The 13,687-nt window shown below is 38.8% G+C and overlaps 1 protein-coding gene across 4 annotated transcripts in view; it reads right to left on the bottom strand.

Moving 5' to 3' along the window:
• The window catches only part of lyst (lysosomal trafficking regulator), a 42,145-nt gene extending 28,798 nt beyond the window's left edge, over positions 1-13,347 (bottom strand). For 3 of the 4 annotated variants that reach the window (XM_029175502.3, XM_029175504.3, XM_055502701.1), the window contains exons 1-5: positions 12,852-13,347; positions 11,588-11,831; positions 4,166-4,257; positions 2,677-2,875; positions 651-741 (exon numbers count right to left, since the gene is read on the bottom strand). In XM_029175502.3, the coding sequence (XP_029031335.1) occupies positions 651-741; positions 2,677-2,875; positions 4,166-4,257; positions 11,588-11,665 (460 nt within the window). In that variant the 5' untranslated portion in view covers positions 11,666-11,831; positions 12,852-13,347. The remainder of the gene's footprint in view (positions 1-650; positions 742-2,676; positions 2,876-4,165; positions 4,258-11,587; positions 11,832-12,851) is intronic. The other variant, XM_029175505.3, reaches the window with a different exon arrangement.
• Positions 13,348-13,687: the final 340 nt, after the last annotated feature.

Raw genomic sequence — 13,687 nt, 5'->3', positions numbered from 1 at the left:
AAAATGTGTTACTCTTGTGGATACTTAAAACTTAGTAGTAGTATTAGAAATAGCATTAAATCAATGCCTGTGAATTTTATGACATTTCAGTTTGATAAAAGATTATAGAAAAAATATAGGAGAAAAGAGAAAGGAGCAGCTGCATATGACCAATTTGTTCAACTCTCTCTCTGTGTAAGAAGTAATTAAAGTAAGAATGTCTAGGATCCTCGTCAGAAAGGATTAGCAGTCCCGTACTAAATACCAGTGTTAACCAGGGGTCACGTCTGCAACCACTAAATGCTCTTGCTGTGTGGTTGCTAACATTTTAATACAGCAATAATGGAGATATTCTGAGATTCACAAACCTCAAAATCAGCACAGTCTACAATTTGCAAAAGCCAATAACAATTCTTACACATACACACTATAGAAACTATCATCAACTGATACCAGCAACGTGCATCAGCATATCATTCATTCATAGTATTAAGAGTTTTGTTAAATGAAATGCAGCTTGTCTTTCAGTTATTCTTTCAAACAATACTACTGTTTAAAGGTGTACGCTGCAAGTTTCAGTTAATTATATGTGATTATAAGTGCCACATATAATGAGCTTGGCCATGTAATGTCTACGGCATTTTCTAGCACAAATATTAGTGGGTACCAACCTGGGGCTTTTTCCTCTTGGACAGGGATCTTCCAGACCAGTGGCAGCAGAGACAGAAGCAGAGTGAGCAGCTCCTCCCTGCAGGTCAGCTCCTGAGAGAACAGAACAATCACATAAACAGCATAAAGACCCCATCCTTCTCACTCACACACAGTGAAGACACTCCCACTGACACACTCCTGTCCATGTTAACATAGCCGTAGTGTTGCTTTGGCCATGGCTGCTCACAAGAAAGGGAGATCGCATACAAAGAATTTTTCTTTTGCGTCACATGTAATAATCAAAATGTTTAATGTGCAACTATTAATTGTTAATGTGAATATTTTAACAGTCAGTTAGACTTGTGTGTGGATAGAGCAATGTAGCACGTATGTGAGAGCCTTACTCCTGAGTCAATGACCATCTAGGGCATTTCTCACAACACAGAGAAACAGGTCCTTCATGTGTTAATTAAAAATGATCAGCCTGTTGATTTTGCACATCTGTGAAAACATGATCCTGTAGAAGTAATGCATCGAATAGCAACTGTGCATTCAAGCGTCACAATAATGTTTAATTACTTTATGAAGTTCCTCTGAACCTTTTTCCACTTCATTTAATATTCAATTTTTTTTTATTTAAAATTTGAAAATACATGCCATCTGTCTTAGTAATGCATTGATGATTAATACCATGTTCTGCAAAGCATCTGTAGCGATCACAAGGCTTAACTTCACTCATGAGTTATGATGATACACTGCACATTAAAACACTAAATGTCTGTAGAAAGAATGATTTTATCCAGTTTGTTTGAAATAAGCAAAAAAGGTACAAGGTGAGTTCACGCTGAACTATTTTTCTCTAAAGTCTTTCAAGAACTGTTGGTAGCTCTGTAATTATCAGAGCAGCTCAGTAGCCTGTTTGCTCTGCAGCACTTACTGTAGTAATCATTGAACTAATTCATTAAGTAATGTTATTGTTGTTGCACTTGATTAGCAACAAAGAGCTTCATCACTCAGAAGAGTTATTTGATAAAGGCTGATGCCTGAACAGTGAAAAAACAAGGACCCAATCTATATAGAGGTCATCATGTCACAGCCTCATATTTCACTAATATCATCTGCTAGCTTGTAACTTTACACTTACACACACGCCAAACCCGCTGTTGTTAATTGAGCATACTGTAGCCTGGGTAACGCTGCAGAATATGAGCATCACATGATACCTGTAATAATACACATTATATGACTTAGGTAAATTCTGCATGAGATGCCCATTTTGAAGGAGTTACATAAGTGCTCTAAATTAATTTTCATATCAGCATCTACATCTTGCAGCAGCAGAACAAAGAGAACAATCAGAAACTGTGTGGGCACAGTGAAGCTCTTCTCCGCTGTAGATGCAACCACCTGAGAAGCTGCAGTAATCCTAGCCACAGCTGTAAAGACGCCTAAATGACCATTAAACAAATACAAAAACAAAATCCACCATGTGAAAAAGAGAGGCATAAAATATACAGTATGGTGTGTTCCACTGAATTATTGTGCTCTAAAAGAAACAGTAATAGCTCTAGTTAAACATCTTATCTTGACATAACACAAGTTTTAATTTCACTGTACTCTTTACAACCCCCTTTATTTTCTCCAGCTAGTGTTTGTCCAGTGTTTGCATACTGTAATTCTTTTTGCTTTTATTGTGTTTGCTCATTATGTTTTATCTGCAGAACCATTCTACAGTTTCCTTTAGATCAACCGATATGAGTGGCAGAGGTTATATAGGCTTTAGATACCCTTGAATGCTGCATAAAGTAGTGTATTAGATTAAAAAGCATGCAGAAAGTAATTACAGTACCTATGATTTATTATACTGACCCTTTTGCTGAATACAACTACTGCATGAGAATATATAATTTCAAATGTGTGGGTCTGCAATATAGTGGCTTCAGACAGTTTCTTCCTTGTAAAACAATACTGTAATATACTCTAGTTTAAGATACATCAAAATGTGGACACACACGCACAGGATGGATGTTCATAGTGGTTTCTTACCTGGTCAATGATTGAGTCTAGGGTGCTGAGCAACAGGAAGCCTCTGCCCCTAACCAGGTACTCTCCCAGTGCAACCATGTGGCTTTCCTCTTCATCTTCCTCTCGTGCCTCTGCTCTTTGTGCGACTGCACTGCATAGTTGATGAACATCAGTCAGAAACTCCCGGGCCAGCGTGTTACTAGCCCCACTCATGTCTGAGCTACATACGAAAAGAAAGGGAGAATCATCAGTGGCAGTGATCTAACTGTATGTGAATATAAAATATACAATAAATATATAAAATATAAAATAGAAGACATATAAAAACGTTTCACTCTTCTTGATCTAACAATGGTCAAGTCAGTCAAGTCTTAAAATCCAATCTATTAAAACACACTCTCAGCGTTCCTCAGGACTAGAATGCTTTTTCCTACTACGGCCACATGTGAAAGTAGCTGACAAATGAGCTGCAGCTAAAGACACACACTTCTTTCAATTCACTGTTTAAGTAACAACCCCCCAGGACAAGTTATACAGTTTAGCATGTACTGGCCAGCACGAGTTCGATGTAGTAACACGATAAATCATTTATGCTGTATGGTGCCATTTCTGACATATGAATAGAAGGTTCAGTCATGGCACAATAAAATTTAAACCTAAACTCAAGACCTATTCATTTGTGAGTACAGCCCCTGTAACATACATTATCTTCTTACCAAATGTTACCAAGCCCAATGGTTCTCTTGCAGTCATCTTGTGTACCCGTACTCGTAGCTTGACCACAGCTCTGCTGGCTGTATCTGTGTACCTACTCACACGACTGCTGACTGCATTTTCTGTTCTGCAGCACAAATTCCATTAAACTGGAATTTCAAATGGAAGCTTTCCAGACTCGCAGCAGATCTGCGTATCACATGAAAGCATGTGATGTCACATGGTGAAGGGACTGGCCCTGAAAATACTGGTGAACCCCCCACCCCACCCCCGTGGCCTGTGGAAGACCTCAGCCATTGCTGTAGTGACAGCCTTTGTATTTTTATAAATCATATGATTATAAGTTGCCTACAGAAATAGAGATAAATGATTACGCTCTATTCAACACCAAGGGCCTTTCAGTTGTTTCATCTTCAGAAGTGTTTGAATTTTTTATTTTATTCATTGCTTGTTTCAAATCTTTTCATTTCAATGATTAAGATTCTCGGTCCAGCAATCTTGAATATAGCAATGCTAATTCGATAAAGATGTGTACAAAGTAGTTCTATCGGTAATTGTAATTGAGATCACAAGGTAAAAATGATTGGTTAAACATATTATGCTAAATGGTTTAAACACGGTTAAGGATGGTTTTCCAACATATTTACAAAACTGTAAGGACTCAAATTTGTTTGACTAGTTGTAGTTCGCTTACATAGCAAGTCATCATTCTATTAACAGTATAACACAAATTACTTCCTCACCGCATCAACATTGACTAACTTACAAACTGACACTTAAAAACAATAAGACCTACCAGAATTTTAGTGCATCTTTGGTGGTGATGGTGGATTGATGCTGCACATAGTGGAAGAGGCAGAGGAAATTCTCCAGACATTGAAAACTGACCTGATAAAATAAAAATAAAGAGAAAAACACACGGCACAGATTTATCCTCCAAACTTGAATGTAAAAGAAGGAAAATAACAATGAACTACGGTACATTAAAATATAACGTTGATAATGTGTGGAGAATGTGACTTTTTGCAGTCATTATAATTGAAAGTCATGTTTGCACAGTCACATATTACAGCAGTGTGAGACAATAAAGTTTATTATATGACTGTAACTGCTGACTCTGTTGAGTTGGCTGTTCAGAATCCATGTCACAGAGCTGTAGGCAAAACCTGACTGCAGCCCCAATCTCTCACCACCAGAACTGGAAAGGCAATGGGGACTTTAACAGCAAGACCAGTCACCTGACTGCTTTTAACTGCATTAGTAGTTTCAGGCTACTGTGCTAATACCCTCCCAGCAGACGAGAGATGAGAGATCCTCTAAGCAAACATCATGTTGTCCCTTAAACCACACAAGAGCTAGATTTACAACTCTGCTAATCTGATACCGCTGACTGAATTCATTCAGGCAGCTCTGAGGCCTGACTAATGTGGCTGCGCCAAGCGTCTGGGACCTTAAGGCCACGACCAATTACATTACACACAGTGAACCTTATGATTGCATCGGCAGGATGGGAAAACATCAGCTTATGGAAATCACATACTTAAATTCTACATAAACGTATTGTAAGTAAATGCCTTCAGTGGTCTACTAATGTCAGTATAGCGGGCCAGTGATCAGTATGTAGTTACAATGCTGTATTCAGCTATAACAGATTTGAGGCTCTTTTCCAAAAAAAAAAAAAAGATTAATGTTAAGAAGATCTCAGATTATTTACTGATAATACAACAAAACCCTTAATCATCTTAGCCTTAACATTGTTTAGGAAACGGGGCTCGTTTGATTAATCACAACTCTTCAGATCATTATTGAATTTGAAAATTTCATCAAATCGTTTACAACATAAATCCTCTTAAACTCACCATTAAAAAGTTAATAGGAAATAAATTTATTTCTGGACCATTAGCGCAAAATTATTGCTGTTGTCAAAAATATATATTGATTTTCTTTTATTGCCTCAATGATTCTGAAATAGTTTTGACCACTATGAACAGAAGTTTTCACAATGCATAGAGTGAGCTCTTTTTAATGAAGCTGCACGGACACAGATGCTCACACTAATTATGCATCATCACACCATAAAGCAACAGCAATCTTTGCCAAAAGCACAAGCACCATATACAATGGTTTGCAGTAATTGTATATGCAGCGTGGTTCATGCTTACATGCTCTAAAATAACAGCCCTCCAGTATAGAGATGTGTGAATTTCTCACTCTTAATGACTATAATACCAGGGGGAAAAATTCAGTTATTTAGGTAGCTACAGCTTGGTCACACATCATCTTTTTCTGTTAAGTGACTCAAAGAGAATAGGGATTGGCTCTACCGCTCTGCTGTGCATGGCAATTCAGCTTCCTTCCTGTGTCATAACTGCCAAAGTAAGTTTTGCTTTTCAGGTTACATGTTTCCACTTTGAGTAAGCAAATGCGTAATATATGCTCATCGATTTGTGACCACCATAAGCAGAGAGGGGAGGAGGCAGGGATATGTGGTGGGTGAGAGAAGCTGCACAGTGGGGAGTCTGACAGCGTCTCACGGATGCGAGCACACACACGAGGAGTGAGGACCGCCATTTACACAGTGCCTTCCTTAACCCTTTACCCTACCATAACTACTATAAAAGGCAGACGTCTAACCCTTGCTCTAATCCGAACCAAAACTCAGCTCTAATATCTGACAAATAAATAGTTAAGGAGATAAATGCAGCAACAGATGAACACAAAAGATAAACAGGAGAGAAGACTAGAAGGAAACCAAAGCCTCGCAGTTGCCTAAACTCTTTACTTTATCAAATAAGCCCAGAAAGTCCATTAAAATTTATCTGTAATAATGAATATCTTAAATTAGTTGGATTGTCCTTGTGTTATCAGTGTACCTGATGTGGCCACATTCCTCAAATGGGAAAAGGAAACTGAGTGGTTCATGATAAGGCTAATTTCCCATCAATGGAGTTGTTTTTTCCTCTGAGGTTCTAATCCATTATTCCAACGCACTCAGCACCAGCCCAGAGTGGGGTCGCTGTGGTGATTTGATAATGGAAAGACAACCAAGAGAGTCACGATAGGAATTCACCCAAAAGCTCCGCAAAGACGTTCCTGTAAACAAAAAGACCTTTTTCGGCCTCTCACTCTGGAGCAATTAACTTTTTTGTTTACTATATAGACATCAACAGAAACTTCAGGTGGTTAAGACGCACGGCTGTGTATTTCAGTGCTCATTTTATGATAAGAGCACATGTTTCCCTGCCTTTTCACGATCAGCTGACAGAGGGATTTATTCAGCCAATGGCAAATTACTCAGCCACATGAATACACATTTAAAGTAGATCATAGGAGAATTTAGTAGCTATGTGTGCATTTATCTTTGTTGTCAGAGGGTGGCTTTACATGTGACGAATCCATGTTTGAACACTGGAACCCAAAGTTTGCATAACTGCCCAGAAACGGTGGCTGTGACCTGTTTCTTTATACAACATGGCAATCACAGGAGGCCTAGTCATGGGAAGTCTGATGGCTGAGTCACCCACGCCAGTACAGACCTTCCTCTCAAGCGCTCTTGGATAATTGGGTAGACTACAACTTGGCAGAGCCAGCGGGGGCGATGTGATCCTGTCCTCGTGAGAGAGAGGACGTGGGGCCTTGCTTATGTAATGTTTTCCCCCAGATTGAGATCCTTGATCTAATTTGACATTTCTGGTGATGAGCATCATGAGGAGCCCCTAACGTTTCACATTTCCTCACATTCGACAAACAGGAGCTGCTTCATACAACACTAATTATTATTTATTATTGTTTTTAATTAAGGCATTCTCGTGTTACGCTGTCAGTGTCATGTCCTCACTGTCATTGTTAATAAGCTTTATTTATGCACAAACATAGCAACTAAGCAGGAGATGAAAATGGCCCCTGTTTCATTGTTTTTATTATCATGAGATGGTGTCAAAGCTGTTGTTAGATAAAATTACAACTCAAACAGGCTGCTCAGGCTTGCCTCCTCACTTGCAGTCTGAGAAACTGTGTTTTTGAGGAAGAGATCTGTCAAGAAAAAAAAGCTGAGGCAGAGCAAAGGATGGAGTCTGACTCACTCTAGAACTAGAGATGAATTATTCATCCATAGAGCCAATCATTTGGAAAAGCCCTGGATATCAGAGCCCGTAGGAGTTGGGTTAAAACCAAGAGCAGAAGAAGAAATGCAGACACCAAACAGGCCATGTGGCTTAAAAAAAAAAGAAACTGCACTGAAAACATAAAAGTCAACAATATTAAAAAATCATGGAACATCACACCGCATTGAATGAAACTGAATGACAATCATGGATGAGAGTACTCTAGGCCACATTTTATGACCTTGTGCTACAAAGTAGACAAAATGCTACAAAGTAGCACAATGAAATAAACAGATTGACACAAAGTTTTATCACATATGAATATGAATGTAGTAAATGAATATAGTAAATAGCCTGCAGGTATTTTTTTTGCATTGACCTCACCTCAGGCATAAACAAAATTACTTCCTGACACCCATGTGTTATGACAGGAGATGACTAATAGCATTAGTATTTATATGCTTTGGAATTTTCTCTCTCAATACGTTTGTCATGATCATGTAAGTACTCAAACAACTAAACGTAACGTAACGTTTGGAGCATTATGTTCATCTAGACGTTACATCCCTTCACATGCGGTAGGCTTGGAGGGATTAGGGCCTTTCCTTCTCACAGAACAGGTGACGATTCGCTTCAGGTGCTCACACTGCATTTCTATGAGATTAAGATCAAGACTACATTTTCCCTGCTTTATCCATTTACCTGACATTAAACATTGGATAGAGGACATATTTGTTTAAATAGACAATATTCAATTACAAAAAATTTTTTAGTTTGTAATGAAAAAGAAAAGAGATTCTTTTATGACTGTTTCTTTAAATAATGGGCATCAGCATCAGTTTTACCAAACTTAAAACAAAAAATGAAATCATGTCATGAATAATGTGAGGATGAAATGACAAAAGACAATAATTAAAGTGCTGATTACTTTTCCCCATTTACTGTGCTTTAGTTGCTCTGAGGTGTGATATATACTGTACACATTATTATTAATTGCCATATACAGTTTGAGTAAGTATGCCTTAATGTAGCTGACCTTAATGATAAACAAATTTATAAGGAGAACATTCACATGATGCACACAAAGTAGCTTTTGCTAAAGTATTATAGAGATGATGTATGATGCATCAGACCTGGCATGGAAAACACAGGGGATGAAGGTGAACTTGCCATCTTCCCTCTCTTCTTAGTATTCATTGCATTTTGTCTAACGCTCTGCTCAACAACTTTAATCTTCTTTAGACAAGGATTCAGGGCTTTAGCACAGTAGGAATATCAAGCACAAACCAAGCTTAGAAACCTAACACCAGAAACTGTGGGTCTGTGTGACTTTGTTTTTCCTATTTCTGACAATTACTACATTGAATGCATTTGTAGTTTGTTCTAGTCTTCAAAATTAAAAACAAAATGAACAGACAATGTACCATTACGATTAAGCTGCAATGTCCAGACAGTTTTATTTCTGTTGACCATTACTGTCAAAAACACATCTGATGTTAGAGCAACTGCTGAAGGACACTGGATCCAACAGTACAACATCTCGTCATGTTTGTACATCTCTAGTGCACCCTAAATTAACATTAGTGCAAGACTGCAAAGGTTCACCAAAGGCAGTAACAACCAAAAAGCTTAAAGATGTAGCAGAAGAGAAAAAAGTGAAGTGTTCCAAAGGCAGCATTTTCACATTATGAAACATCCTGTTGACTCATACTGAGGCAGAACAATTCAGTAAGAAACGTCTCTTTCCTTTGTTTCCCGATCAGGTACTGTACTATTATACCTCATTTACTCTGCTAATTAAAATTCAAAGTGATTGGGCAAAACTGAAAATGTTCCCACAGACAGAAAAAGACAGTAAAAGGCTTAATTCAAGTAATTATTCCTAAACTACAATAAAAAATGTAAATATAATACAACACCACTTTTAATTAGAGTGCATTCAAGGTCTTACAGGAGCGATAGTGTAGTTAATATACAGCAATGAGGACAAATGGACTAAGTGGAAGTGGCTGCACCAAGTCTCTGCTTTATAAACAGAACTGAGCAGTTTTATATTTGTTATTTACTTTCAGCCAAAAAAAAACACGCTAAATGCATTTCTGCTTTCTCAAACATGTGTCCAATGAGAATAAATGTCACAACAGGAAACAGAAAGAGGAAGGCTAAGGCCAAACATGAGGTCATGGTTAGACTGCATCAAATAAGCCACAGCAGATTTCTAGTTCTAACACAGTGAGATCAGTCTCTTGTTAAAATACCAGCAAGCGGGGATCTTGCTACAAATGCAGATAAAGGGCACAGTCATGAGAGACAAGAATGTGAAGAATAACAGATGAGGAGCGAAAAGTAAAAGATAAGATGCTGCAGCACCAGTGTTTTCGCGGCACCTAGATTACTGTAGGAGAAGATGTCTTTTTGACCTCAGCAATTTCACTCTGAAGTGTGATCACAGGATTGGACACAAAACATCAGGACAGGGATAGCTGTCTGATGGGCCTAAAAACAGTCGCTTTACAGCTTCCATTATCACTTTGTCATGTTTAGCGGTGTACTGACTGCTAGTGAGTAGATCGCGCCACTTCTAGTTCTAAATGGATGTGCTAGATTAGAAGAAAGTACCGCAGGGAAACATCGTGAGCGCAGATTCCAGCCTGTCACTGCATCCACATCACATTCAATCAGGATGGAAAGGTACGGTATCGGCAAACTGGAGAGTACAGCTGCACTCACTTAACTATCCTTCTGCATTTCACACACACACATTTTGATCACTGCGGAGGTGACAAGTGGAGAGGAAGCAGAATTGTCTAAAGGGAGTAATTATAACAAAGAGTGACATAAAAACCTAGAATTATAAAAGAGCTGGAACAAGTAGACTGCCTAAGTGTTTTAGTATCACTATGGTAACTGAGAATACAGATATCCTAATGGCCAGTAACACACAATAGACCACTCCAATCATGATGCCTAAGCAATATTTACAATAAAGCTAAAACACAGCAGCTCAGGACAAATCACAGATTTAATAAAATCCTAAATAACATCAAAAGAAACAAATCAGCTCCTTGCTTTTGTCTATGCCCAGCAGTCACTCTACAGTGCGATCCTAATCCAAGTCTCGTGATCTGACTGATGTACATTCTCTGGCACCAGGCAGCAGGAGAGAAGAGCTGCAGCGGCCTGACAACTTTCAGAACCACTGCAATTCAATCGTGTTCACACCGACACAGGAACAAATGTGTACTTACACAACACTTACAATGAACAATCTGTGGTTTACACCTGCCTCCACTTCTGTGCACTGACTCACTGCCGGGCTAACTCGTACTTTCACTGTGCATCATTTAAATGCCTTGGTTCAAAAGTGCCATCAAGGGACCTCCGCAGTCTCAGGCAACAGAGGAAATTAGATGCCTTCCTTTGAAAGACACGCCTACTCAGCTTGACCACAATGACAGAAAGCAATGAGAGGGCCTGCGCTCCCTGTAGTTTCTTCCTCAAAAAAAAAAAAAAAAGACAAATCACCCTGGACATTTAAAGTCATACTGTACGAAATAACATTCTGATTCAGTTTTCAGTTTTTAGGAGAAAATGTTATACAATCAAGCAGTGTCCTTCGCTCCCAACATTAAATTAGATTAGATTTTTTTGAGAATTACAACATTCACAAGTAGAAACATTGCTTTCAGTTAAAGTTTTCTAATAAGCAAAACTTTACACATATTTCATACAACACCACAGCTGTAGTGTAGTGTAGCAATACAAACTCTATGAACAATCTCCTGTAGCTCAAGGAAACTGTAGGATACGAGTAGCTAAGGCAAAAGCAGGAAAGTAATGTGAATGTTAGAATTAAGTTGTTATTGTTGCTTCAGTGAACATCTAAGTCTCTGCATGATGTAACAAACTAATATTCTAGAGATACAAGAGAGTTATTGCAGTTTAACAAACATACATTTATTAAGGACAATATTTAAATGAATTTTAAGGGGTTTCTATAGGCTCCATATCCTGAGGTGCTGGACGTGTAAAGAAGACATGATAACCACCTGATCAAACACTGGAGCTGAGCCTGTATCTCAGTGGTTTCTGACTTTCCTACTGTGTGCACCTACCTGCAGGTCGGCTCCCTGCAGTCTACAGTCCATGTACCTTTCCCACGCATAGGACAGATCAGCCTGCTGACCGGCCATGTCGTCCACCACTAGGTACAGCACCACTCAGATCAAGGGAAGTCAGACGCAAATTCGCCTTTTATTGTCCCCACACGGGACCAAATGCAGCGGCGAGTGTTCCCCTGGGTCTTTCATATCAGATCCATGCTTCTCTGCGCCGCTTTGTCACTTTTCAATTTGTCTTCTGCAGAAAACAAAATGTAGAAAAGGAAAGTATCAAAGGTTAGACAACACAATGCCCGGCGAAAACACTTCCGCTTTGTTCAAGCTTTGGCAGAGAGCGCGAATCATAATGACGCGCTGCCACCTGACCTGAGCCAAAAACAAACCAGTTTAATACACTGTAGCAATACCCAAACAAAACCGACTCAGGCTACACACTCATTTAGCTAGCTTCATATGTGACAGGACCTACGTCAAGCTGTAAGGAAGACGGAGACAACCCATTTCCGAGAACCAATGCATTTTTCAAATTAAAAGCACATTGTTTCCCTAATTAGCTGTAGAAAATTAACAGTATAGCTTTTAATAGTCACCTAACGAGCAGGCTATCAAACTAGCTAACAGCTAACTACTAAAATTGAAAAGGTCTTTCCTCAACACAATTCAATACTATGCCTTGTAAAAGTGCCTTAAAAACAAAGACGCTTAAAATAAAAATCATTGTAGCATTTAGGATTTATATATTTTCTATGACACATATCAAAATAACTACAAATTAACTACACACATTGTAATTTCAACTACCTATTGATTTTTGTTTTTGCTTTATTTACTTATAAGAAACGATTGGATTTGCTACGCAAAGGCGCAACTGACATTTTATTTTGAAAGCTCAAGTACCTAGTCGTGTATTGTTCTAGCTAACTTGACCGCGGGAGATTTCAGCTAGAAGTCTAACTGTATTCAAGCCCGATATTTCCGTAGAGCATAACTCCGCCTGAGAGGCTGTGTTCCTGCTGAGTACTACAACATTAATCACCTACACGCACAGACATCTTTATTCTTTTGCTAACACACAAACGTTAGCTGTGATGCTGGTTGCTTCATCTCATAGTAGTGTGTGTGGCAGCTGTCAAAACTGTATCTCACAGAAAAGCGACCGCGTCGATACAACTGTTTACTAAAGCAAACAGATAAGTACACCTTTCATACATCCGTTCCGTGCCGGTCTGTGTAGAAGAGAGTTAGTTTCCATACATACCTTTGTTTGCCATGAATTAAAGCCCGCTAAAGCTAGCCTTCGTACCGTGGAGGGGTATGGCCCTCGTCAATGACTACTAGGAACCCACTGTCCCGCCCCTTTCCTTACCCGCTAACGGCAGAAACGTCACAATATCAGTAACCACAGCCTGTTCACTGCTGATAACCAGTTGTGTTTAGTCTCATGATTCACTAAAACTCAGTGCACGCGTACAAGTACCATGGTCGAGTCGTGTGTTTTTTTTTTTTGTTTTTTTTTTGTTTTTTATTTTGGAAGTTGTTCCCATCTGATAAATTTAATTCCCCGGATCACGGACAATCACCAATGTGATACTGTAATAAATGAATAGAAATGTATATGATGTTGATAATGCATTCACGATTAAAACACAATTATTAAGTAATACCGCAACCGGACGATTGAAATGTTCCTGGCAGACCTTAGTGAGGGCTCACGGCCCTCAATCCTAATAGGCTCTAACGGCCGGTGACATGCCCACAGAAGCGTGTTTGGTTTCCTATTGGATACCACACAACCCGTTTCCCAATCAATCAAAGCATTTTGTTGCGATGATGGTGGTGCATTTGTCAAATCTCTAAATCCGTCAATGCACGGAGTTAAAATCGCTATATACAGCGTGACAGTTAAATAATCGATCTGAATGAGTAAATAAATCCAAAGGTGTCTTACAGCCTGTTTATATTAGGTGTATAAACGACTTTCGGGTCGCATCTTAATATACGTCGATCACGACACAACAACAGTGTGGGTATTTGTAAACTCAAATAGAAAGTAGTAGTAAATATTAATAGCTGTATGGACCAACGAAATATAAC

Source organism: Betta splendens, chromosome 15 (genome assembly GCF_900634795.4).
Source record: "Betta splendens chromosome 15, fBetSpl5.4, whole genome shotgun sequence".
NCBI lineage: Eukaryota > Metazoa > Chordata > Actinopteri > Anabantiformes > Osphronemidae > Betta > Betta splendens.
The sequence above is the reverse complement of the archived record's forward strand: the minus strand, read 5'-3'. Positions and strand labels throughout refer to the sequence as shown.